The following is a 26,383-nucleotide window of genomic DNA, read 5'->3' on the forward strand; positions in this document are numbered from 1 at the left end:
TTGACCCGAATGCAACAGGAAGGTTAAGGTTACGATTGAATTTACGGTTCTAATGACGCATAAATTTAAAATTTTGGTCGATCCAATGGTGAAAATTAGCTATGGTTTTTCAGTATGTTTTTTGAAAAATGTAAACTTTAAGTAAAAATATAGTGAATTTAGAAAAATGTTTTTGGGAAAATACCTACGAAGTAAGAGTGCCTTTCAAATGTGCCATAGCGAGTTTCAATTCGAAGTGTAATCACAGAGATATGGACGGTACACTTTTGTATGATTTTAAGCGGGCGAACCCAAACTTTTGCACGGGAGTGTATACCGGGTACCCCCATTGGTTTGACCTCATTTAATCTGAACACTTTTTAATCTGTACCCCGCTAATTTGCACGTCGTTCAGATTAAAAATGGTTCAAACGTCATTTAGCTCATGGAACGGAGTGAAGTGAGATGGAACACTGTGGAACGGAACGCAGAATCAAAACAAAACAGAGAAAGAGGTAACCAGAAACACGTTTCTAGGGTGACTAGATGTTCAAATTAAAAATGAACCCCGATGGTTTGCATGAGGTACCGTTCAAAATAACGGGGGTGCACGGTATCTAAATACCTACACTGAAACTAATGTTAGAGTAATTACAGTGGGGATTCGCTGGTTGGAACACGACTGCCTTCCATCTAGCGAATCCTATCCGTTAGTTGGAACAACTGACAGCTGGTGAAAATGCTCCACACTAACGCATCTGGAGAGCAAATCGTCACAAAACGCACATATACATACGCATTTGTTCTATATATGAAGAATGCAATGCGACAGTATTCAGACGTCAAAGTCAGTTTGACATTTTCGGTTGACACTTGAGTGCTTTTTAGTTGGAATATTTTCCAACCAGCGAACATCCAACCATCGAGTCATTCCATGTAGCGGACCCCCAACGAGCGAATCCCCACTGACAACCGCCGCATGGTTTTTAAAATTACTATTTAGAATTGTGTTAAAATTTAATGTATTTTTATTTACATTTATTGCAGTAAAGTGTAGTCCATCACTTACACTGAAAACAGCATTGTGGTAAAAATACCATGTTGATGGTTTAAATTAAATACGCCGCACCACTTGATTTGTGCAGACTACGTTACATATTCATCTCAAACGGTAAGTGTGGTCTTTTTTACCATGCCATGCTTCAAATAAAGCATCAGTCAAAGTTACCATGCTACACGGTAATCTTAAGAACGATTCATTGTCAATTTTTTTTTACCATGCGTTGCGTTTAGAATGACAGCTATCGAGTAATAAATTTGAAGATGCTCGATAGTTATTTCTACTTATTTTTCATAAATATACACACGCAAAAAAATTGTGCGGTAAAAACTACCATTTTAGGGGGTTAACTTAAGCGCTCGCACCGGCAATTTTCAGCAGACCAGAAATGCGATTGATTTTACCATGTCTGTAGTAGGAATCAGATTGTTGTAAATTATTTCTGTCAAATGTACCAGTTATGCGGTGGGGTGTACCGTAAACATAGTAAATTGGTCTGAATTTCCATGGTAGTTTTAAGAATGGGCGTAGTCAGCTAAAATAGTAATTTTTACCACAGAATTTTTTTCCGTGCATATTCAATTATGTACAAAGATTTTAAATATTTATTTAGGAATCATTTCTATAATAATTTATTGTGTATAAGCCAATTAGAAGCAAACATTTTGGATATTTAAGACGGGATTTGTATAGGAGTCCAGTAGTGAACTGTATGTTCTATTTGCTTCCATCAATATGACGGCTACTCCACATCGCAAGAATTTTCTGTAAAAAAATTGCATGGTTAATGTCGTGTTAATTGAAAAAGGTAACAAATCGTTCATTTATAGAAAACTAACCAATAAAAATAGTTCTGTTTCTATTTTAGGTCACTTTTTCGGATCTGGAAATAGCACGGTGATATCTGCAACATGAAAACAAGTTTTAAGTCAATCGCTATACGCTTTATGTACTAAATTTTAACATTTTTTTACCTACTCGGGATTAACAGTAACATGGGTACAATAATATGACAAATATTGCTTGATATTACGTCTAAAACACTAAAAAATAGTACTTTCTATGTCCGAGCTGATGTTCATCCTTCACAAGCTGACGGAGAAAAATAGCCATGTTGATAGATGCATTATCACCACGATTTTGTTGTTGGAATTACCATGCACATGGTAAAAATGATAACATTGCTCATTCAATGTTAATGATCTTGTATTTATCATCAATGCAGAACAGTAGTGCTCTTGACTCCTAGTAATAGTAAAATTTATCCATCGCTGGCATAGTAATTTGAACAATATTGCAGTAAATGTAAAAAAAATACATTAAATTTTAACATAATTCTAAATAGTAATTTTAAAAACCATGCGGCGGTTGTAATTACTCTAACATTAGTTTCAGTGTAGTTTTGTTTTAACCCTCTCTTTCCCATGGTAGCACAGGTGATCCACCGATTTTCAACGAACACGGGCAAAACCGAATAAGGCAATCCATGAGACAGCTGCGATCAGCTGGTTTTTTTGATTACCATGTTCTTTTGACGTTTCGCGATCGGAGTGACTTTCGATTACAAAGGAAAATGTAAAACTCCGATAACACTCGCATGATTTGTTTACTCTTCCATTTCAGTTGCATTCACACTTTTAGCTGTCAGTCCTATCACGAAAAGTCCTCATGGATAGCCTTATTGATATACGAGTAGCTTATGTCGAATTCGTTTTTGAACCTAGGTTGGAACTGGCGCAACCCGTTCTGAATCACAGTTTCAACCCCAACCCGATTCAGGTTCGACCGAACTACAATTTACTTGACATTGGTTTGTTTATGTGTTGATCACCGACCCAGTTCCTAAAAACGAAAACGACATTAGAGTGCCTGTAAACAAGAGTGACGTCATGTTCCAGTTTTGACAGGTCTCCTGCTCGATTGGAACGCGGATTTTGTATGGAAATGACAGTTTGCCGCTGTTCCAATTTTGACATTGACGCCACTCTTATCTAGATCCACTCTGGAGTAGCTCAATAATAATTGGAATAAATTTATATGCTCATTTGTTTTATCAAACATCGAAATAAATGACCTAAGGGTCAAACTATTGAAAAATAATCAACTAACTATTGAAAAACAATAAATTTTTTTTATTGTGGATTTGAATAATACAGCTTATTTGGAACAAGTTTTGTTCAAGCACTTTTTTTAGAAACGCCATCATTTATTTAGTTAACATCTAAAGCACCCGACGTTCGAAGACTCTAAGTGCTTGCAGGTCCTCCTCGAACATCGTCCACATTTCATGCCCGTAGAGGACAACCGGCCTTATGAGCGTTTTTTACATAATATATTTGGTGCGGGTGTGAATCTTTTCTGACCGCAGCTCCTTGTGGAGGCCATAGTAGGCCCGACTTCCACTCATGATGCGCCTTCGTATTTCACGGCTAACGTTATTGTCAGCCATCAGCAAGGATTCAAGGTAGACGAACTCGTCGATCACCTCGAACGTATCCCCGTCTATCGTAACACTGCTACCAAGGCGAGCCCTGGCGCGCTCGGTCCCACCAGCTAGCATGCACTTTGTCTTGGTCGCATTCACCACTAGTCCACCTTTTGCTACCTCGCGTTTCAGACGGGTGTACAGGTCTGCCACCTTTTTAAATGTTCGGCCGACAATGTCCATATCATCCGCGAAGCAAACAAATTGACTGGATCTCGTGAAAATAATCCGGCTGTTAAGCCCGGCTCTCCGCACCTTCTAGCGCAATATTCCCCGAAAGCTGTTCTCATGAGCTTCCCCGGAAAGCTGTTCTCGTCCATGATTTTCCATAGCTCTACGCAGTCGATATTTTCGTATGCCGCCTTAAAATCGATGAAAAGGTGATGCGATGGAACCTGGTATTCACGACATTTTTGGAGGATTTGCCGTACAGTAAAGATCTGGTCCGTTGTTGATCGGCCGTTAACGAAGCCGGCTTGATAACTTCCCACGAATTCGTTTACAATAGTTGACAGACGACGAATCATCTGAGATAATACTTTGTAGGCCGCATTTAGAATGGTGATCGCTCGAAAGTTTTCACAATCTAACTTGTCGCCTTTCTTATAGATGGGACATATTACCCCTTCCTTCCACTCCTCCGGTAGCTGTAGTACTCGTGTTCGAGCTGCGCGTGAAAAGCGTCTTTATCATCATCAGTGCTTCCGGAGTGAGGGCTGTGCACGTTTATTATGCTGAAGTTGAAAACCGGCTTTTGAGCCTCAACTTGCACATTCTCTCATTGATCGGCCAACACCCGATCACGCGCCTCTGTATATCACCCATCACTATGAAAGCTGTTCCCAGCTCGTGTGTGTTGCCGCAGCTCTGGTAGATGGTATGGTTACCTCTAAACGTTCGCACCATTGAACTCTTCCAACACACTTCCTGCAACACAACGATGCCGAATCCGCGGTCCTTCAGCACATCGGTGAGAAAGCGTGTCCTCCCGATGAAGTTGAGAGATTTACAGTTCCACGTACCGAGCTTCCAATCGCTAGTTCTCTTGACCGATTGTCTTTAATTTTTCAGAATACCAAACAAAACATTTTCGCCATGTTCAATTTATTCCAATTGCGCTCTAAATCCAAATGCCCTCAGTTTTCACTTATCCTTCATTAGATTTTTTACAATATTAGTAACGACATGTTTTTGTATATTGGCCCATACCTTTTGTTTTGACTGTGGGGTTTTTGGAGGATTAAGGTCCGCTGAAAGATGTACGTTTCATCATTCATTGCGCAACACATTAATAATATTTTTGTCACATTTTGCGGAAGATTTTTACTGCCACTTTTTTCTGGTCGTTGCAATTAAGTGCCTTCTGGACTTCAAACGGTCATGTTTCAGCCCGATGCTTAACTTAACATTTTTTCTTAAAATGATAGCTTTTTTGCAATATCCCGGATAGCAGTATTTGGTTGTCGCCTGATTCAACTACTCTTCTTTCGTCCTTAGTACTCTTAAAATGCTCTAGAAAATAAAATTTCCACTTAATTTTCATGAAATCTTGGAAAAAGACCATATAATTGTCGTATAAAAATACAAAAATGTTTTGTAAATAAATAGTGCAAGTTAGTGTTTCTACTTTTTCGACTCGACTCGACTCGAAAAATGACAAGTTTTGAAAAATCATTCATTTATTCGTGATCAACGGACAAGACAACGGAAATCATGCAGATCTAGTGTGCTGATCCAAAAATATTTGCAAATCATGTAAAGGTTCCATAATAATTTCAGCACTAAAAACAATTCTTACAGATACCTGCGAGGGATTTTCGCAAAATGTCACGCATGATTCTCATATTACACTAGGCAGAATTTTCAAATAATGGTGGATGGGATTCTAGTAAAAATCAGAATAGGATTTTTATAATATCTTCGACATGTTTGAAATACAAAATTTAAAGCAGAAAGATTCCGGAACTTAATTTTGAAATAGCCCTGAACACAACACCTTCGCAAGAGCATTATATAATACTGAGTGGGATTCTTATCAAATCCTTAGTATGATGCTTAAAAATAATTAGGGTCAGTGTTCCCTTAGTGGACAGTCTCCTATAGTCGCACTAGTGGCTTTTTACGGCCGTTTTGCTATGAATTTTTTCAAAATATTTTTTGACATGAAGGTCAGGAGCTATTTATCTAAGTACCAATGATACACAGCTTGATTTTCAAAAAATGATCGAAATAATTAGTTTTGCTTAAAATTTGAGCTCCTTTGCGCCTATAGTTAACCTATTGTTCCTATAGTAGCACTACTGAGAGAAACTATGTTTTATTATACGAAATAATTAATGAATGAAGTACTTTTTTTACATCAAACGAAAGCTTTTGATCCACACATTGAAGGAAAAATATAAAAGCTTTGTAAAAATACGGTTTTGATTAGTATTTTGCCAACGCCGTGATGCTAGTGCTAGTGGAACAGAAATTAGAAATAGTGCTACTATAGGCACATGTATTCCTATAGTGGCACAAGCGATAATAAATGCAAACGGTTGTAGGACAAAAGGTCGAATGACAAAAGGTCGAAGGACAAAAGGTCGAATGGACAAAAGGTCGAATGGACAAAAGGTCGAATGGACAAAAGGTCGAACGAAAAAAAGGTCGAATGGACAAAAGGTCGAATGGACAAAAGGTCGAATGGAAAAAAAGGTCGAATGGACAAAAGGTCGAATGACAAAAGGTCGAATGGACGAAAGGTCCAAATTGTACCTTTGAAAGAATTATCGTACATTCAGTTGCTAACATTTTAATCACAAATTCCTCCCTTCTCATCTGAAGTTTTTCCTTCTTTTAGATGATAGCTGTATTTCAGAACTAATGTTTGAAGCAATAATTTGTATTTCCAAACAAAAGATTAATTTTCTGAATGTCGATTGTTATTATTTTGATACTCCTAAGCATGAAGTAATTATTATTAGCTTTTTATTTGATACATTTTCAATAGAGATTTGTCCTTCTTTGAAACATTGGCTGTTCTTTTGGAGTTATACATTATAGTGGTTTTATACTGTTGTAGACAAAGTGTCTACAAGGTATCGACGATTATTCCTTCTTTTATAATTGACTGTTCTTCATAGATTTCACTTTTACATCTTGCCTGTATTTTTTTTTTCTTCAATTGAAATGTTGCCTTTTTATAAATATTGGCCGTTCTTCATGCTTTACACAGTTTATAAGCATTTCAATTGCACTTCTAACAAAGGATTTTCCTTCTTTTAAAGTTTTACTGTTTTAGGGCTATGCATTAGGGTTTTATCTGACTGTTTGTTTCGACTGATTTAAATTAGCATCAGGGAAAAATAATCATCCTCTTTCTGAAATTAGGTCCCAACTAGGGTAGAGTCTGCTTCTCAGCTACACTAGCATTTACTGAGAGCTTTTCTGATAATTTGATCATTTTTGCATTTGTGCTCATGCTTTTTATTAGGAGATGATCTGCAACCCGAACCGATGCAACACTTTTACATATGCAGAAGAAAGAGCCAAGGAAAACTGCTTCTCCTAGCCGTCTTGAACATTGTTACAGGAAACCAGCCTCCACAGAGCGAACCCTCTGCTCTGCAGTCAACTCATGGCGGCACGCCATAGGTGCTATAATTCCAGTATGATCTGAATGACAGTCGTAGTTACTGCATTCCAGCACTCGGCATCCCAACACATAGCACATCGAGTGGCATGCACCTTGATGCACTTAGAGTTACATAATTACCAGGAGAACATAAATGAACTAACGAGTCTCCAACCAAATCGCCTTTCAACGCATCAGAATCGTAGTGTGCTGCGCTAGGTTCACAAATATTCTGAAAGCGCGCGCTAGGGTAGATTCAACACATGCGCTGCTCGGTGCTACGCTCGCCATCGGTATCCAAGTTGTAAAACAACTGCTCAGTAACGATGAGTCTCCACAGCTATTTTTACCTTATTATACAGGTGTCTAGATGGTCTACATGGTACGGTCGAAGACGCGCGATCCGGAAGCTAAAATTTCGATTCTCGTTTTTAATTTTTTTCCTCACATCAATTATTGTGCTGTTTTTGAACAACGTATGGGACGAAGCGCATGAGACGCATTGAGAAATTACCCTAAAAAAAGCGAGGAACACCAACATAGGTCTCAAAATGTACAGTGCACGGGTGAGCATGAGACGAATGTGGCTCTTGCAGATAAGGCTACAGCACGTACACAGTAACTCTGGATGCACTACGACCTGAAAAGTCTAACAAAATTTCACTCTAAAAAGATCGTTGACCAGCTGAAATTGAACCTCCCTCAGTATGGTCTTTCTGAAAATATGCGCGTTTTCTTCGCGTCTATTTTAGCTGTAGCGCTTGCTTTTTTATCTAAAGAGTAAAGCCTTTTGTTCTTCCTAAATTGTTGTCCATTAAACCTTTTTCGTCATTCGACCTTTTGTCCATTCGACCTTTTTTTTCATTCGACCTTTTGTCCATTCGACATTTTGTCCATTCGACCTTTGGCCCTTCGACCTTCTGTCATTCGACCTTTTGTCATTCGACCTTTTGTCATAGATTCAATGCAAACATATGAATTTTCGCAGTTTTCATATTTTTCCCACAAAACCAAGATAAAAAGCTTTCAGATGATGTAAAAATAATGACGCTAGCGTTATTTTTCGATTTTATACGAATATTTGTTCTTAGCTATGCCGCTATTGGTACATCGGCCCTATCGTGTCAATTTTTCCGAAAAAAAATTGTTTTTCCAACTCGTAAAAAAAAATGTAGGAATGTTTTGCCCCGTTGCAACGTTGCGCAATATTATTTCGGAGATATGGCCCGTGGTTCAAATAGGTTGGGCGGGCAGGCTAAGTCTAAACCAACTTTTGAAGCGATATTCAATAATGTCATCATTTTGAGGAAACGGTTAACAAATTTTGGTAACAAAAAAAAAACGTATCGTAGATTATCTGTGATATTTTGTCGGTCAACTAGTCATTTTTTAATTGATAAAAATCATGATAATGGATTGCTTGATTAACATAAAAACGACAAAAGTCTATTGTTACACACCTTTTCGAAGACATTATACTTTGATAATGAATAGCTATTACACAATTATCTAACGACAATTTAGCAATCATTTGTTATCCATCAGTCGTTATACAATTTTGCAGACTCAACAAACCATAAAACTACAAATCGCACGTCTTTGTACAGTGAAGTTCATTCACGAGCAAATCATTTACCTACTATTGATGAAGAAGCTTATCGTTAATCCGCCAAAGTTTTTACCCCTGTGCGTAGCATTGTTGTCGAATACTCACGTTAGAGCTTCTTATAAAGACACTAATGTCACGCTCTGCACCTTCGAAGACAACTTCGAAAGTGCTGCGCGGGGTACCTATTGCATTTGGTTGAGTTTTGGCTTTTTTCTTTGGTTGAGTTATTTACGTAAAACGCTAGGGACAGACAAAATCAACCTAGCGAGTCGAATGCAAAATCTCCCATTGAGATGCATGAGTATTGTTTCATTGTGTTTTGTTTTTCTCATGCATTTTCACAGGCTGATGGTGCACCGATTTTTCGCCACTTTTCACCTTATTTTGGTGTGGTTTGGGGATGGGAAGGTTAAGGGTTGTCCATAAACCACGTGTAACTTTGATTTAGGAATAATATACCTTAATTTTACTGGCGGACATTTTTTACAAACATTTTTTTAAAGATTTGTCGTTAGTCTTCGGTAAGACTTCTTCTTCTCCTAAAAGGCTGTATAGTTTAAGGACGGTTCTTTATACGTCGAGACGAACGGCAATACACCTTTGAATATGTCTATTGCAGTACCAGCCTAGGCGTTTTGCTTGTGGATTTCATGCTAGGCTAAAATAAAACGTTGCAATAGCGACAGAATGAAAGCAAAATTTCACAAAACTTGGGGCACAAAGAGGGGGCGCGTAATTATGCATTGGGGTTAAAGTCCCAGACAAAGTGCGCATCTTAGCCTTGAAAAGTTATCCAGTGTGTGGAACGTTCGGATTGTTTGAGCACAGCAAGTAATTAAGAAATAAGAACTTAACGTCTATATTCTCAGTTTTTACTGCTTTTGCTTTTACCTTCTACTCATAGTTTCATATTTACACATAAATGACTTTTTCACAGATTGTATCTAACATGTTATAGAACTTACAAAGCGTAGAAAAGAATGTGAGAGGCTGTTCATAAATTAAGAGCATGCTTTCTTGCTTATAGTAAAATTTGCTTTGATTGATTTAACAGTTCAAGAAAAAATCTATCAGTATAAACTATATTTGTCTATTTGAAATAAAAAAAATAAATTTAATCAATAATGTAGGCTACAAAATAACTTATTGCATCAACATATAACACGAATGGTCGGAATCACGCGAAAAAAGTAAAGTTATCAACAAAAACTGCATGAATATTTTTAGAAGCGCTAAGGCACTTTAAGTTGAATTAATATGTTTGACAGAAGATCCTAATGAGGCTGAAAGATGAAAAACATACATTTTGAGCTTCCAGACATGCATAAGGTGATAGAAATAGCGTCAGACTCAGTCGTTTCTGAAACTGTAGATCTCTTTTTGAGCTACGAATACACATAATTTATGAAGTGGGTGAAATACCATTTCATTCTTTTCTCGCTTTGTCGAGACATTTTTCATAGTTTTCTCCGCTGCTCTTTATGACAACCCTTCTGAATTTGTGTTAGTTCGTTTAGTCACATTGCGGAACAATGCATAGAACAACAAAACAGCATGTAAAATAGATTGATATAAATATCACTTGCTAAATAATCTTTTAATTTTGATGGCAAAACGTTCAAATGAAAAAGAGAATTTGATAATAATAACATCTCAGAATAATCAGAAATAATCGAATTGGACCTTATGCTTAGGATATTTAAAGTAATTTAGACAGGCTGAATTTAATTTTACTTTGACATTTGATTTTGCCATAAATATCCGAATTATATACGCGTAACGCTCTGGCCAAAATGCATTTACCCTATTAATGGTGTCTTGTTCGATTTTTTTAAGGAAAATTTATCGTACCAGTACCTCACATCCGATTAGTGTTATAAAAAATTGACATTTGGGTAAAGAAATAAGGTGCGATACACTTGATTAAGAACGCGACTTTATTTTATGTAGTGAGAAACATAATATTTTTGACAGTAAAATTCTTCGGCGTTAGTATTGGGAAATGTTATTATTCATTAACTTTTCTTTGCGACAATCGTTTCAAATGATCATCATGATTAAGAGTCGCAGACACATACCTGTGAACATCGTGGAAGACAATCCGAAGGCAATAATTACGCTAGGAAGAGTTGCGCAAGGTACGATAATTTAATATGCCCTCTCCAAGCCGAGAAAATTACTATTCCAACCACCCACAGCTTTGTTTTATCTTACCTCACGCAATCTGTGGTTTTCTCTCGCAACCTATTACAATTAGCCTGGTATGTATCGTTTAGTCTTCCGATATGCAATAAAACTTACACAATTCAAATCTCTCTCTTTTCCATTTGAACAACTGATTCTACACCCCCGCTCAGCTTACTATTAAATAAAAATCCCGCAATTTGGCTAAAACAACTCCTGACTTCAAAAGAGTCTTCGTAATTGCTGCATTCTAATGCCTCCACCAAAGGCAACACAAAACAAATATACACATAGGACTCATATCCGTTTAATTATTTCTTTCGTCGAAACTGTGAAAAATAAATAAACGGCACACCTAGTCAATCTTACTGAGCCGTAGGTTTCGCTCATTCCAGTTCGTCCAGAAAATCTCGATCCACTGAAGAGCGTGGCTGGTGCTGCGGTTGTTGTTGCAGCTGGTGCTGTCGGATGATTTGTGATATCGCTGCTGCAGTAACTGCTGCCGTTTCAGATGATACCACACTCGCCGAAGGAGGAACCGGCGACGATACGGCTGATGATGATGATGACGAAGAAGCTGCCACCGATGAGGGATTTGGGATTCGGAAACCGCTCACTGTGAGCGCATGGTTCCGACTGTGATTGCTATTACTGCTTGTGCTACTACTGCTACTGCTGTTATTCACAGAAATGGCGTTACTACTAGTAGAACTAGTAGATGTAGTGGCACTCGATGAGGTATCGGTTTGTGCGTTATTTGTGCTGTTTGCCGATCCCAAAGAACCTGGTGCTGAATTGGAATTGGACATTTGATTGACGGTCTGCAAAAAAATGATCACATACAATGGATTAACGTTTTGAACACCTGCGAATAGCACACAAATTTACCTGTTCGTTTTCATCTTCATTAGGCTGTTCGCCGTTACAATCGCCATTCTTTCCATCTTGATTCATGATAATTTCGTGACACAGTGGACAACGGTCCTGAACGTATAGCCACTTCCTTAGGCACACACCATGGAAATAATGTTTGCAACGCGTAATTTTGGCCGATGTCATTTCCTGCAAAAGAAATTTTAAAGTTATTTTACATTCCTGCAAATTAAAATTTTAGTGGCAAATGAAACTTTATTAAGGCTTATACAAGCATTATGTTTCTGTTATGTCACCTTCAAAAAACTAAAAATATTGAAGGGGAGAGAAAAAGATCTATCATTTTTGGACCCAACATGGGTCAACTCGGTTCAACGACGATCCAGAGGACGTTCAAAATAAGTAAGAAGATTAACGTTTCTTCGTTGCCATTTTTTAGCAGAAATAAAAATTAAAAATCAACGACATTTGTTCTATTGATTTTTCCCTCCATTTCCTACATATAAATTGCATGGCCCATATAAATTGCAAAAATCAGCATATCAGTAGTTTTTATATAAAAAATGAAAACGAATTAAATTAATCTCTTAAATAAAGATATCTATCTCTCTTTCTATATATTTAATTTATTAGTGGATTTGTTTAGTTTGTTTAGCATCTGCTTTCCATTTTGGACACATTCAATTTTCTATTTACCCTTAGGATACAGGATTTGGGAGCATACCTTCTAAATTTATATTGTGGTCATCGTGTTCAATAATTTGTGATGGAAGCTTTTAAAACGTCAACGATATAGTGAAATTCTTCGCAGGCTTTGTCTAAAACATTTGCACTTTTCCTTGATAGATTTTTTTTTATATCTAAAGCGCTGGACACAAACGTATTTCAGCCTAAACTGAAGAATAAATATCTAGGTTTTATTTAAGTGTGATAAGCGGCTCTGCATTGCTTAAAAACTTTGTACCGCAACAAACTTCTTTTTTAAAAGGTTCATATAAACCTCTGTATTTACGTTTTATTAAACTTTGAAAACACGAAACAAACACGTTATACAAATATGACGCATCTGATTCCAAAACCATGACTCTAGCAAAATATTTTTATAACGATTAACGACCAAGAACAAAAAAATTTCTTAGACCTTATTTAGGAGAACAAACTTGTTTTTTGGTAATAAGATGTGATTTTAGCAAGTGTATGCGACAATTTCAAAGGCTTTCTTCGGAGAAGATTTGCGTCAGGGAAAGGACCAAAATAGTACACATTGGTTAGTTTGGGGTATGATGGCGCTAGCTTAGAAAATGTTACTATGTAGAGCTTACATGTTTGTTATGACGTCTCAAGATGCTTAGGATTTGGAAGGATGATTACTTCAGCAAAGTTGCTCATTAAATCAAGGGCTATAAGCTGCATGTTCTTATCACAAAAAAAACAGCCACTAGGAGGCGCTGGTGAGTATCAAATATTTCAAGCTTGAGTTATATTAGAAGACTAGTGTCTTTGGCAATGTTGTGCACTTGTTCGACGGCTACAAAATGCTTTTTCAGTCGGTTCCATATGTTGCCAATTGGAAGAGCTAGTGAGCATTAAAATTAAAAACTCACATATTCCAGGATGAATATCAAAAAGCTGTCTGTGTTTTCAGTAAAGTTGCTAGTTATGCCAAGTACATGGTACATTTGGTGCGGGGGTCAATCTTTCTCGATCGAACTCATCAACCACCTCAAAAGTATCCCCGTCTATCGTAACACAGCTTCCTAGGCAGGCTCAGTCGCGCTCGGTTCCACCTATCAGCATGTACTTTGTTTTTGACGCATTAACCAAGCCGACTTTTGTCGCTTCACGTTTCAGGCGGGTGTACAGGTCTGCCACCGTTCCAAATGTTCTGCCGATTTCATCCATATCACCCGCGAAGCAAACAAATTGGCTGGATCTTGTGAAAATCGTACCTCGGATATTGAATTCGGCTCTCCGCATGACACCTTCTAGCGCGATATTGAACAGCAGGTACAAAAATCCATCAACCCATCGAAGTCCCCGGCGGGATTTGAACGAACTGGAATGTTCGCCCGAAATCTTCACACTATAGGCCTTTTCATGTGACAGATCCGTCTATGCATTTGTTTACATTGGTGAAGGACCGGTGCTAACACGGGTCTGTCATTTTCATAGAAGAACTGTCAAAGAGTTTCCGGATCAGCTGATTTGAAACGTCATGTGAAAAGGCCCATTCATCGTTGCTCTTATCAGTCTTGTGAGCTTTTCGGGAAAGCTGTACTTGTCTATAATTTTCCATAGCTCTTTGCGGTCTATGCTATCATCTTCTTCTTCTTTCTGGCATTACGTCCCCACTGGGACAGAGCCTGCTTCTCAGCTTAGTGTTCTTATGAGCACTTCCACAGTTATTAACTGAGAGCTTACTGGCCAATGACTATTTTTGCATGCGTATATCGTGTGGCAGGTACGAAGATACTCTATGCCCTAGGAAGTCGAGAAAATTTCCTACCCGAAAAGATCCTCGACCGGTGGGATTCGAACCCACGACCCTCAGCTTGGTCTTGCTGAATAGCTGCGCGTTTACCGCTACGGCTATCTGGGCCCTGTCTATGCTATCATAGGCCGCTTTAAAATCGATGAACAGATGATGCGTTGAGACTTGGTATTCACGGCATTTCTGGAGGATTTGCCACTGGAGGATTTGGTCCGTCGTCGAGTGGCCGTTTATGAAACCAGCTTGCTAACTTCCCACAAACTCATTTGCTGTTGGTGATATACGACGGAAAATAATCTGGGATAGCACTTTGTAGGCGGCAATCAGGATGGTGATCGCACGATAGTTTGCACATTCCACTTTGATGCCCTTCTTGTAGATGGGACATATGACCCCTTGCTTCACTCCTCCGGGCCCATTTTGACTAATTCAGATCCAATACCATCCTTACCAGTTGCCTTGTTGTTCTTGAGCTAGTTGATGGCACTCAACTTCCCTCAATGTGGGAACAGGTTGGTTTCCTTCATCCGCCGTTGCTGCATGGTAACTTCCTCCGCTGTCGTGACCCTTTGTGTTCTCCGTGCTATTCAGGTGTTCATCGTAGAGCCGCTTCCACCTTTCAATCACCTCACGTCCGTCCGTCAAGATGCTTCCTTCCTCATCCCTACACATTTCGGCTCACGGCACGAAGACTTTTCGGGATGCATTAAGCTTCTCGTAGAGCTTTCGCGTTTCTTGTGAACGATGCAGCTGCTCCATTTCTTTACATTCCGCTTCTGCCAGGCGACGCTTTTTGTCCAGGAATAGGCGGGTTTGCTGCTTTCGTTTCCTTTTATATCGTTCCACGTTTTGTCACGTTCCTTGCTGCAGCATTGCAGCCCGCGCTGCATCCTTCTCTTCCAAAACCAGCTGGCATTCTTCGTCGAACCAATCGTTACATGTCTTCCTTTCCACGTACCCGACGATGCCTTCGGCTGCGTTGTTGATGGCTGCTTTTATGGTGCTCCAGCAGTCCTCAAAAGGGGCTTCGTCAAGCTCGCTCACTTCCGGCAACGCTACCTCGAGATGCTGCGCGTATGCGGCGGCGGCGACGTTCGGTTGGGCCAGTCGCGCTAGAGTATACCCAGGCGGGCGTCGATACCGTACATTGTTGATGACGGATAGTTTCGGGCGCAGTTCCACCATCATTGGATAGTGATCAGAGTCAATGTTAGCGCCGCGATAGGTTCTAACGTCGGTTATTTTGGTAGAAGTGCCGTCCATCGATGAAAACGTGGTCAATTTGAGATTCAGCAGGTGTATCGATAAGGGAAGCTGTGCTGAAAGTAGGTGCTCCGAATGACCATGTTCTTGGAGGTGGCAAAATCTATCAGTCGTAGGCCGTTCTCGTTCGTCAGTCGGTGGGCGCTGAACTTTCCAATCGTCGGTCTGAACTCCTCCTCCTGGCCAATCTGAGCGTTCAAATCACCTATGGCGTCATCCTCAAATTACGTAACGCTCTAGGGGGAGGGGGAAAGTAGACTCAAGCGTTACGGCTCATACAAAAATTTGAAATTTTTCATACAAAAAGAGTTACGAACGGGGGGGAGGGGGTCGAAAATTCCAAATTTTAGCATTACGACCAAAGCTCCCACCGAGGTTGGTTAAGCATCCTGAAAAAAAAACTGGTACTGTTCTAAAAAAAAAATACCTGAAATAATCCCTTAAAGACTTTGCGCAATCACTTAAGGTTTTTTCGAAATAGCTGGAAGAAATAATGGAGAACTTGTAGCTCCTGGAGGATTTTTTGAAAATTTTCCGAAAAACCCTTCCTGAATTTGTTTACAGCAAATTCATTGGAGCTGTCATATGGGTGGCCAATATCCTTGGAATGAGTCCGCTTGACCATGTCAGAAAACGTTAAACAAACACAAGAAAACAAAACTTTTTGAAAATTTTTAAAACCCAATTGTAAGTATTCAATGAAATTAATCGTTTAAAACAATCCTTCATTCGTTAAATTTTATCAAATTTATATTTTGTGTAGAGATTAAATTTTTTTGTTCGATCTCTTGTATGTTATTTTATTCCCTCAAACAAATTTAACATTTTTTACTTACCTGATAGCAAATTGCACAGACATCGTCGAAAGTGCGCAACTGTAGCGGTGTCGCTTCTGGCAGCGAGCTTATTTTGTGCACCGCCGTGCGCCGCTTCATAAAGACACCCCAGCCGGCACGTGCCTCACACCAGATGTTGAAGTACGCGTGGATGCACATCATCAACGCTCGGATGGCCCCGCCTACAGGAATGGTAGCTAAGTGTCAAGTCGTCATGTTGTTTTTTTTTTTTTGATTTTGCAAGAATCGTTTTTTTGGTTTGTACAATTTTGTTTCGAAAACCGTAAGATTGTTTTTTTTTCGAAATATAATATGAATGAGTAGAGGGAATGAAAGGATGTAGGAAGAGCAAAAATAAACTTTTTGAAAACAATTAAGCCAAGACAGAAAATACACAAAAAATACATAAAATAACGCATTTTACAGGAAAGGATACTTAAGAATGGGAAGAGGTTAGTAACGAGGGTGCGTGGGAAAAGCAGTCAGAACACAAGAGTAACAACCACAAGTTCAACCACAGTGATATACCTGATTCAAATATCAGAATCCATGCGCCGTTGAAGAAGAGGAAAATCCCGAAGCAGAATTCAACTGAGTTACCAAAAGCACGAATATAGTACACGTAGTCATCCAGCTTTTCCCAGAAAGTCTGCCGCCTAGCATCTAACAGGAACAATGTGTAGGTAGCCAAGCTTACTAAAACCTAAAATTTGAAACAAAAATCTTCAATACACGGATTATCAATTTATAGTAAACAACCTTACCTTTACTATTACTTCCACTGAGAAAGCCGTCACTGCTAGCAGCCATGTCGATGGTGAATGACGAGTCCATAGAACACTGAGAAGACCGACGGGGGTCAACAGCAGAAAAGCGCACACCATCAGTGCCCGAGCATGTCGTTTTCTATTAGAAAAATAAAATAAAATAAAATGAATTTACGTTGAAGACATTTCTTTTGTGTAAAATCAAGTTGGCATTCCGGAATTATCACGGTATTCCTTTCACGAATTTTGGAATTAACACGGTTTTTACAAATGGTTTGTTAACAACAAAATACGCTGCATGAGTGTTTTTCATTGATGTTAACAAATGAACAGCCCAAGTAACCAGTAAGCACGACAATGCGGCACGGGACAGCATTATATGCGCATATAGGGTAATCGTTTGATGCATGTCAGGTTTATATACGCATATAATGCTGTTATAATGCCAGAAAAGGCGAAATAGCGTGCCACTATAATGCAAAGATATAACCGTGCTTCTCTGCACCACTAATGCTAATATAAGACCACGTGAGAAAAGTCAGTTGTTTTCGCCAGTTTTTTGGGGCGAATTTTTTGTGCTTTTGCGTACGCAGCCAGAGAGCTTTCGCGTATGCGGCCAAGCAGCTGGTATACGAGGTAAATATATGAATGAATGAAAATGGATACCTCGAATAGTATGCAAAATATAATAAAATGATTCAGTACTTCTCTGTATCAGACTTATTCATTTCGGCGGTTTTTATCCTTTTGAGGGTTTGCCAATGCCACATTTTGATTCTTGTTTTATGATGAAATGAATAAAATTCCTCATTTTGCGTCTCGAACCTGCGACACCCGTATTGTTGAGTTGTTGAAGTCCTGCTCCTTTGCTCCTTCGGCCAAATAAAATGAATATTATTGGGAAGAAAAGTGACTAATTTAAACCATCAATTTACCCCGTCACAAGATTTATGTTTGACACTCTCTTACTACTATATGCAAACACAAAGCACGTTGTATATCTGTCAAAACACTGGAGGACATATAAACATGCCCTATATGCGAATATAGAGCCAATATAGTGCGTATTTAATGCCTGTATGCATCAGGCTTAGAAGCATTAATGATGCAGTAATAGGGTTTCTATGCAGTAAAAGTGCTGTTATTAGGCTGTAAGCATTAGTAGTGCTATTATAATTCATGTATGCATCTATGATGCTGATTAAGGGCTTATTATTAGTGCTTATGGTTACTTGGGAGTGCTAATCTGGTTCACTACGCATAAGTCGGAGTTTTTAAAAGTTAACCCAAGTTAGCAGAACCCGAAATTCAATATAAACTTTAAGCACATTTGTATTCCATAAACATTTTGTGCTATAACGACTTTGCTCTGGTACTATTTTAATTACCTTCGTATAGTTTACACTATAATTTCAACAGTATTAAGCGTTTACTTAGCATAGATTAGCTTGAAAAAACATATCATGTAGGAAATGCTTTGGATTCCGTTGTTCATTTTAATAAACGAAAGAAAAAAAAAATGTTTGCAAAGGATAGGCTGCTGAGCCAAGAGCATTGAAGGCACTCCAAAATTGGAAGTTGAAACCATAAGTTAAGTATCATGCCTAGTTTTGGTACTGTAAGCACATTGTGAATTCACGTTATCTCTATGATCGAAACTTCAATGAGACGACAATGTTGAGAGATTTCTGAAAAGCTCGCGCTTGAACTAATTCAGTGAGTTCCATGTCGATCTCACTACGGTTGCGGGTGGTTGCTGGATTTTATAAAAGATGGTCAAAACAAGAGACAAAATACGCTAGTACAAAATTTCTCGCATGAATTTTAGGTAGCCCCAATGCGGTATTTGACGAACAAAGGGAGTGCAAATTATTAAACCGCCAAGGCCATAGGCTTTGGTTGAGTTGCAGAATAGCCATCGTTGGTTTTTGATTTATTTAATTGAAGACCATCATCTCGACAAGTTCGATAGTGTTCGATGTAAGCCAAGTCAAAGGCCACTCTTAAATTATTTGAAATTGTGCTTTTCGCAAACCACAGTTACATTTTATGAAGGCTAAAATCGCTGCGAAAATCGAAATTGTAATAGAAGGTATCAATATCTTAAACGATGTAGATTGTGAATACTAAATTATGCAATTATAGTTAGGGACAAATGTAAATATACGAAATCGTGAATCAGCGCACAGAGGTGCATGGCCGGACAAAACCTCAAACATTCATGATCTCAAAATCACTAGGTAATATTTTCTATAGATTTGTTTACCATTGAGTGATGATTTATCAAAATTTGAGCTTGATCTGTTTTGTTTTCGATTTTTGGCAGCATCGTAAGTGCGGGAAAGTCAGCTAAATTGGACTGCTTCAAATTATCAACTATGGTTCACCTAACAAACTTCAAACAGCTGTATCTCATCTCAACAAAATCATTACCGATTTAAGCTCATTAGGCTTCATTTGAAAGCGTAGTCTTAAGCCTTAGACTTGGCTATAATAACATAGATTTCAACACATTACGTTGTTATTTGTAAAAAAAATGTTTTTTACAATCTTTCTTCAAAATTTTGATAAATTTTCAAAACTTCGTCCGTTTTATGTGAAGTGTTTCGAGAAAATGATTCACTCACTATGACGTAGCAAATCATCCAAACTTTCTAACGTGCAATAGTTTTTCTTGCCCTTCTTTGCCCCTAGAGGTGAAAATTCCATTTTCAATTTTATTATAATTTATCTATTCCATCATTCAAATCTGTATAATGTGTCATAACTCGTTTAAAACTTCATTGAAATTACAACGAGAAACTTAAATATGCATTTCTAGTTTAGGTTTATACAGAAGTTTCTGCATAATTACATTTTATTTGTGATAAAAGCCTTTTTATTCGAATGGATCAAAGATCTTATTTTTGACAAATTTCACTACAAAATCGAATTTTTAATTTTGCAGTTATTTCCATCGGGATGATATCAGGTATCCAAGATAGTTAATAGATTACCATTATCAAGCGATTTGGGACGTATTTGAGGTTTTGTCCGACCTTTATATGAAAGGCCGCCACTGTGCAACGTTCAATCTCAGTAAATCCGGCCCTGGGAAGCACGTAGAGGATTTTCTCACTGCACGACATCTGCTCACGCCGCCCAGCCGAGAAGCGACTGATTCATCTTCGCCCACCTCGACTCTCCACACTGGCTCGAGCATACAACTTACACCGTGAAAGCTCGTATATGTGTCTATGCTCAACTGTTCGAAGCTCCTGGATGACGGTTACCAGCGACTCGAGGTAACGCCAGCCTACCGCTGTTCATGAGTATAGCGTTATAACGTCGTAACTTGCCGATTGGTCGTTTGGTTGGAGCTCTGACTGATAGCACAAACGGATGGTGAGCAGTGGTTGACAACCGCAGGAAAACGTGCCACAGTGAGGTGAATCTGTTAGAGCATGCGAGCTGAGTTTTAATTCGGAATAAGCAAAGATCGGTCATCGTTGGAGCAAAGGCGTTGCATCTTAACACCGTAGGGTGGCCCACCCCACCGAAGCAGGTCAGAATTATCCGTTTTTCTTTTACGAGCTCGAAGAATGAAACATGTACATAGCTTTTTTTTCTCTGTTCGAATGCGCCACTGCGACCAGTATTTAGATCTATTGTGGCATTACCCGTATCCTTAGTGTATAGTGCATGTCGCATTACTCCATTTCCATTGATAGGTAATGAAGCATCGATTTCTGTACAGTTCTTGTTTTGATTCCTCAGATATTGATACAAATCGACTATGATGAAAAGGTCCCGCTATTTACACCCTTCATAGAAATTTACATCTCAGCGAAGGCGCGCCCCTTAGCAAACATAATCGATTAAATTTCTGAGAAACCAAATCGGTACTACTGATATTTGACCATGCAACAGAACTCTAGTCCCATCCTTGTTTCGCTTTTAGTTTAGTCCCAGAAAAATACTAGAAAAAAGGGGCTTTATGCTAGCAGCAAAACCGAATCAAGCTAGAAAATTTGTTTAGTAATCAGAATTCACGTGAGTCCTTGAATTACCAGTACTTACAGTCCTTGTTGAGTTAACACTCGTGATCAGGGCTGTTAAGAATCATGACCGGCTTGCGACACTGACAAAACAAGCCTTCTCACTGTCGCTAGGCGAAGCTATATTTCATGAGCTCACTACATCAGGTCGCAATGACGGGGCTCTCATGAGAGCATTTTTTTTTTGGGCACTCCGTGCTCGTGGCCACTACTGTGCCGGACTCAGTTGATCTGTAGCTTCTTTATCGATACAGATCTATTTTCAACTTTATCTATACAGCCATTCCATGAAAAACCGATCTAGTGGGTCTCCGAATTCCGTGAAAATTTGCTATTTTGTTCCTTATCCGAAATAAGGATACACGTATTTTTGAATTTTTTGATTAGGGTGACCATTTCCGAAATAGAGTGACCAGAAAAAACGCGATTTTGCAAAATTTTTATTTAAAAAAAATTATAACTTTTGAACCGTTCGACCGATTTTCAATCTTTTTGGACGAAATGAAGGCTAAAGATTTTGACTTTTCAGGAAAAATATCAAATTTCACAAAAATTGTGTTTTTACATGAAAAAACTCAATAGTTTCCGTTTTTTCGTGTTTTGAAAACCTCGGGACCAAAGGGGCTTTCGCTGTTCTCATTTTTTCTTGAAATTCAGATTTATATTTTTATCAGATTTTTCAATTTTGTCTGAAAAGTTGAGACCTTAAGCTTCCATTCCATAAAAAAAGATTGGAAATCGGTTGAGCTGTTCAAAAGTTATGATTTTTTTTTTTAAATTACAAATCTAATGCGCTGAGAACTCAGTGTGTGCCGATGAAAAATGACTGATTTTTTATTTTCAAAAAAATATATCTCAAAAACTTAAAAACATACATCGCTGAAAATTTGACAGTTGACGTAAAATTTTCTGAACTTTTAAGAAAAAATGAGAGCAGCAGTAGCCCCTTTGGTCCCGAGGCCTTCAAAACACGAAAAAACGGAAACTATTGAGTTTTTTTTTTATGTAAAAACACAATTTTTGTGAAATTTGATATTTTTCCCGAAAAGTCAAAATCTTTAGCCTTCATTTCGTCCAAAAAGATTGAAAATCGGTCGAACGGTTCAAAAGTTATAATTTTTTTTAAATAAAAATTTTGCAAAATCGCGATTTTTCTGGTCACCCTATTTCGGAAATGGTTACCCTAATCAAAAAATCCAAAAATACGTGTATCCTTATTTCGGATAAGGAACAAAATAGCAAATTTTCACGGAATTCGGAGACCCACTAGATCGGTTTTTCATGGAATGGCTGTATATTTACATCTAGTTTCACTCTCTTCTACTCTTTTACTCTTACACCGAGCAGGTAGGAGAGAGCTCTGCTATTAGTGAGGCTAGCTGCCTGCGAAGAGGGTCAGTTTGTCTCAGTCACCATCTGATACTGACGGAGGATGGATGTGCTCCCCAAAGCACGGTCCTCCGTGAGGCGTCTTCTGGTGGCTGGACGGGTTTTTTGTGGAGGGGCTGGGAATCGAGCCCATGACCTTCCGCTTATGAAGCGAAAGCGTAACCTCAAGGCTACAGACCCCCCTATGAGAGCAATTGTAAAGTTGTTTTGCTTTTAAAATTACTATCTAATTTTGGAAAATTTCGGGAAGCAAATGTGTTTGATAAGTAAAGTGGATATCCTTTCATGATTCTGGCTCTATAAATAACAATCATATCTGATAATGAAATAAAAATGGTCTAGTTTACAATTCTATCACAAACCGTAGTGACCGAAAAATCAAGGAGAATTTGAAGAAAGCTTCTGTCATTGTCTCACCGTCCAATGACAGTGAGAGAAGCATCTATGTAAAAGTCGCGCGACACCCTCTATTTACGTTGACGCTTTCCAGCACTGCTCATGATTGTTATCCTGGCTTCAAGTGTAGTCTCGGAACTGACCAACTCCTAGTCTTTAACCATCTGCTAGGTAAAATAGATTAATTTTCAGAAACTGTTGCCAGTAACAAGGACTTTGTACCGCGAATCCTTGAATTACCAGAACATATTACCACAGACAAACAGACGTAACACTGACGAAATTTCCATCGACCACTCTTTTAACGATCATTTCAAATTCGCTAGGTTACAAATATCACAACCAGAGGCGCGCGCATTGTTTTTCTTCGCGTTTGACGTTTCACACTACCGCCATCTGCCGGTCTTGTTGCACGAAACACCTTTTCGTGCAACATGCTCACCAGATGATGATGGTGTAAACTGGGCGATGGATTTTGAAGATATTTGTTCTAATTGTTACATCTGTTTGTCTGTGATATTACCCTAGCCCGACAAACAAGATGAGACTAGTGTTCAAATTGTTAGATCTTACCACGTAACGCACCACGAAAAGTGATCTACCCGCGTTACGGGTAATGTACATAGCACAGACAAACAGACGTCACACTCTGATCATTGTCCATCGACCATCTTTTTAACGGTCATTTAAAAAATATTGTAGGTGGCCAATCCACCACCCGCAGCGCTCGCATCGTTTTTGTTCGTGTTTGACGTTTGCACACTACCGCCATCTATTGGCCGGTCGGCCAAACACACCGATTTTAACATTGGGCGTACATGTCCTCGAGACTATGATTTAGATTGAAATTTGTTCTAAGTGTTACGTCTGTTTGTCTGTGTACATAGCTTAGTTTTAAGCTGAGACGAGACTCGCGAAGAGGAAAAAAAGCAACGTCATATGCAGCCCAGATTTCGCTGTCAGATGCAGCCAGTTGATTTTGTGGGCGAATATGTGGAGAGTATTGGAATCATTAATAAAAAAAAAATAATTCAGCGAAATATTCCATTTGATTTGCGCTGACGAAACTAAATCGAAACAAGCAAAACATTTGTTATTGCAATGTTTACTGCGTTTGCGGATGTAAAATTTAACTTGAAAAGGTTTTCTGAACTTGGAACGATGCAATCGCAATTCATCTTTGCCATTGAGTTCATGTAAAAGCTTGAACATCTTGCTCACAAATTTGTGTAAACACAGAATCGAAGAAGAAAATCTTAGCAACCGTAGAAAAAGAAGACCGACTTCGCGAGTCTCGTCTCAGGTTTTAAGCAGTGAATAAATTGTCACCCAACACCCAGCAACTAAGAAATTGTCATCTCCTATTCTTGTTGCAACAATTTTATTCCGCAACATCAGTTTATCACCACTTGAACATAATATGACAAAGATCGATCACCACGTGCGCAGCGATTTTCTGGGCTTCGAATTGCAGTTTTCGAGAACTTTTTCTGCGTTAGTAAACATTGGCGCACTATCGAACAGCATGCATAACAAAAATTTGATTTTGTGTTTAAAATAATTGATTAATCACGAGTTGAAAAGGTTGCAACAATGTTGTGCCCTGTGATTGTCATGACAATTTTGCTTCTAATTGTATCCCAATCCGCAAAAGTATGGATAAACGGGTTGTGAGCGACTTGCTTTGTTGTTTGTTTTTCGTCTCCTTTGATGACAATTTGATTCACTGGTTTTAAGCTAAAATTGAATTCGAATATACGCGTATAACAGAGTAGTTAAGCTTTCAAATAAGACAGTCGTTTATTCTTGGAATTTTTAGAGTTGATGCCTTCATTTAGGGTAATAGGGGAAAATTGATCGTGCATGTTTAATAATTTGGAATTCCCTTTTAGCTTTGGAATCGCATTTGATTTAATAAATTTGTTACGGTACCGTGGACGTACCATATTTGACGAGGTTAAGGAAATTCTAAATTCAAACATTTGTCATCAAAGTTGAATTTTGTTGAAATTTGAAGCTATGTTAGCTCAACTATTATAAAATAAGAGAAAAATTAGTAATATATTAAACGTTTTTGTCTTCATGTTTCAATGACTTTTCGTGGAACACATTATGTTCCTTAATTGACGCAGCAATTTCTCAATGTGCCTAATTTGACGCACTAAAAATAATGGCTAAAGTTTAAAATATACAAGTGTTTCAGTATTCAATAGCTTCTTCTTCTTCTTTCTGGCGTTACGTCCCCACTGGGACAGAGCCTGCTTCTCAGCTTAGTGTTCTTATGAGCACTTCCACAGTTATTAACTGAGAGCTTACTATGCCAATGACCATTTTTGCATGTGTATATCGTGTGGCAGGTACGAAGATACTCTATGCCCTGGGAAGTCGAGAAAATTTTCAACCCGAAAAGATCCTCGACCGGTGGGATTCGAACCCACGACCCTCAGCTTGGTCTTGCTGAATAGCTGCGCGTTTACCGCTACGGCTATCTGGGCCCCATAAATAGCTTAATTAATTGAAAAATGCGCTTTAGAGAGAACACAAGAGTTAGAACTTTTGAAAAAGTTTGAATGACATCATCCGGAGTACCTTTTGCTGTGCGTCCTATTAAAGTAGAAAATTGAGTTCACTCCATAGTCAAGCATTATTGTTCATCCAAAGCCAAGCATTATTGTTTAGTTTAATGTATTTTCGTCGAGATCTATAACAATGGAAACGTTTAAAAACTACGTTGCGTTGAACCTCCCCGTCCGTTTCAGTTGCAAAAATTACGAAAAATGAGTTAAAAACAAGAACGAAAACCAGTTCCAAAAATTGCCGTTTGATAATTTCATTAATTATAACACCTAAAATGAAACCTTTTCACCCTTCTTCTCTTTGTACGCTGCTTTTTGTATGGATCTAGAATTATGTATGGGATCATCCATTAAGTTCTTCTTCTTTCTGGCGTTAAGTACGTCATGCTATTAGGAAAAAGGGAATATTCTGCAAGATTCACATCATACATTTTTTTAAGGTTCTATATAAAAAAGTGTGACGTAGGGCGGATGGGCGAGGTTGTTGATTTATTAAAGCTCCCTTGAAACATTAGTAGACGTCTATAAATCGCGTTAAATTTTACCATTTTCAACGCCTCTCCTCCTTGCCCACATTTTTATATGAAAAGTGGGAAAATTTTGTATTAATCGTTGTTTCCCTGAAGGGGGGGCGTTACGTAATTTATGGATGGCCCTTTACATGTGATTACATAAAGCATTGCGTTGTCCTGAGCACAGATTATTTTGATTCAAGCACCATAAATATTTCTTTTCCTATTTTCGATTCAACATTGTGTTAAGCAAATAATAAGCAAAATTACGTGCCTAACTTGACGCACAAGATTTTAATACAAAAATATG

General features: G+C 38.4%; 1 protein-coding gene across 4 annotated transcripts in view; it reads right to left on the minus strand.

Moving 5' to 3' along the window:
- Nucleotides 1-9,592: 9,592 nt before the first annotated feature.
- Nucleotides 9,593-26,383, minus strand: part of LOC5568155 (protein TRC8 homolog) — a 72,375-nt gene continuing 55,584 nt past the window's right edge. Inside the window, exons 4-8 of one of the 4 annotated variants that reach the window (XM_021854418.1) lie at nt 17,161-17,302; nt 16,925-17,099; nt 16,397-16,578; nt 11,822-11,995; nt 9,593-11,757 (exon numbers count right to left, since the gene is read on the minus strand). In XM_021854418.1, coding sequence (XP_021710110.1) covers nt 11,320-11,757; nt 11,822-11,995; nt 16,397-16,578; nt 16,925-17,099; nt 17,161-17,302 — 1,111 coding nt within the window. In that variant the 3' untranslated portion in view covers nt 9,593-11,319. Of the gene's footprint in view, nt 11,758-11,821; nt 11,996-16,396; nt 16,594-16,924; nt 17,100-17,160; nt 17,303-26,383 lie in introns of all 4 variants that reach the window. The other 3 variants (XM_021854401.1, XM_021854410.1, XM_001657848.2) reach the window with 3 other exon arrangements.

Source organism: Aedes aegypti, chromosome 1 (assembly GCF_002204515.2).
Source record: "Aedes aegypti strain LVP_AGWG chromosome 1, AaegL5.0 Primary Assembly, whole genome shotgun sequence".
Lineage (NCBI taxonomy): Eukaryota > Metazoa > Arthropoda > Insecta > Diptera > Culicidae > Aedes > Aedes aegypti.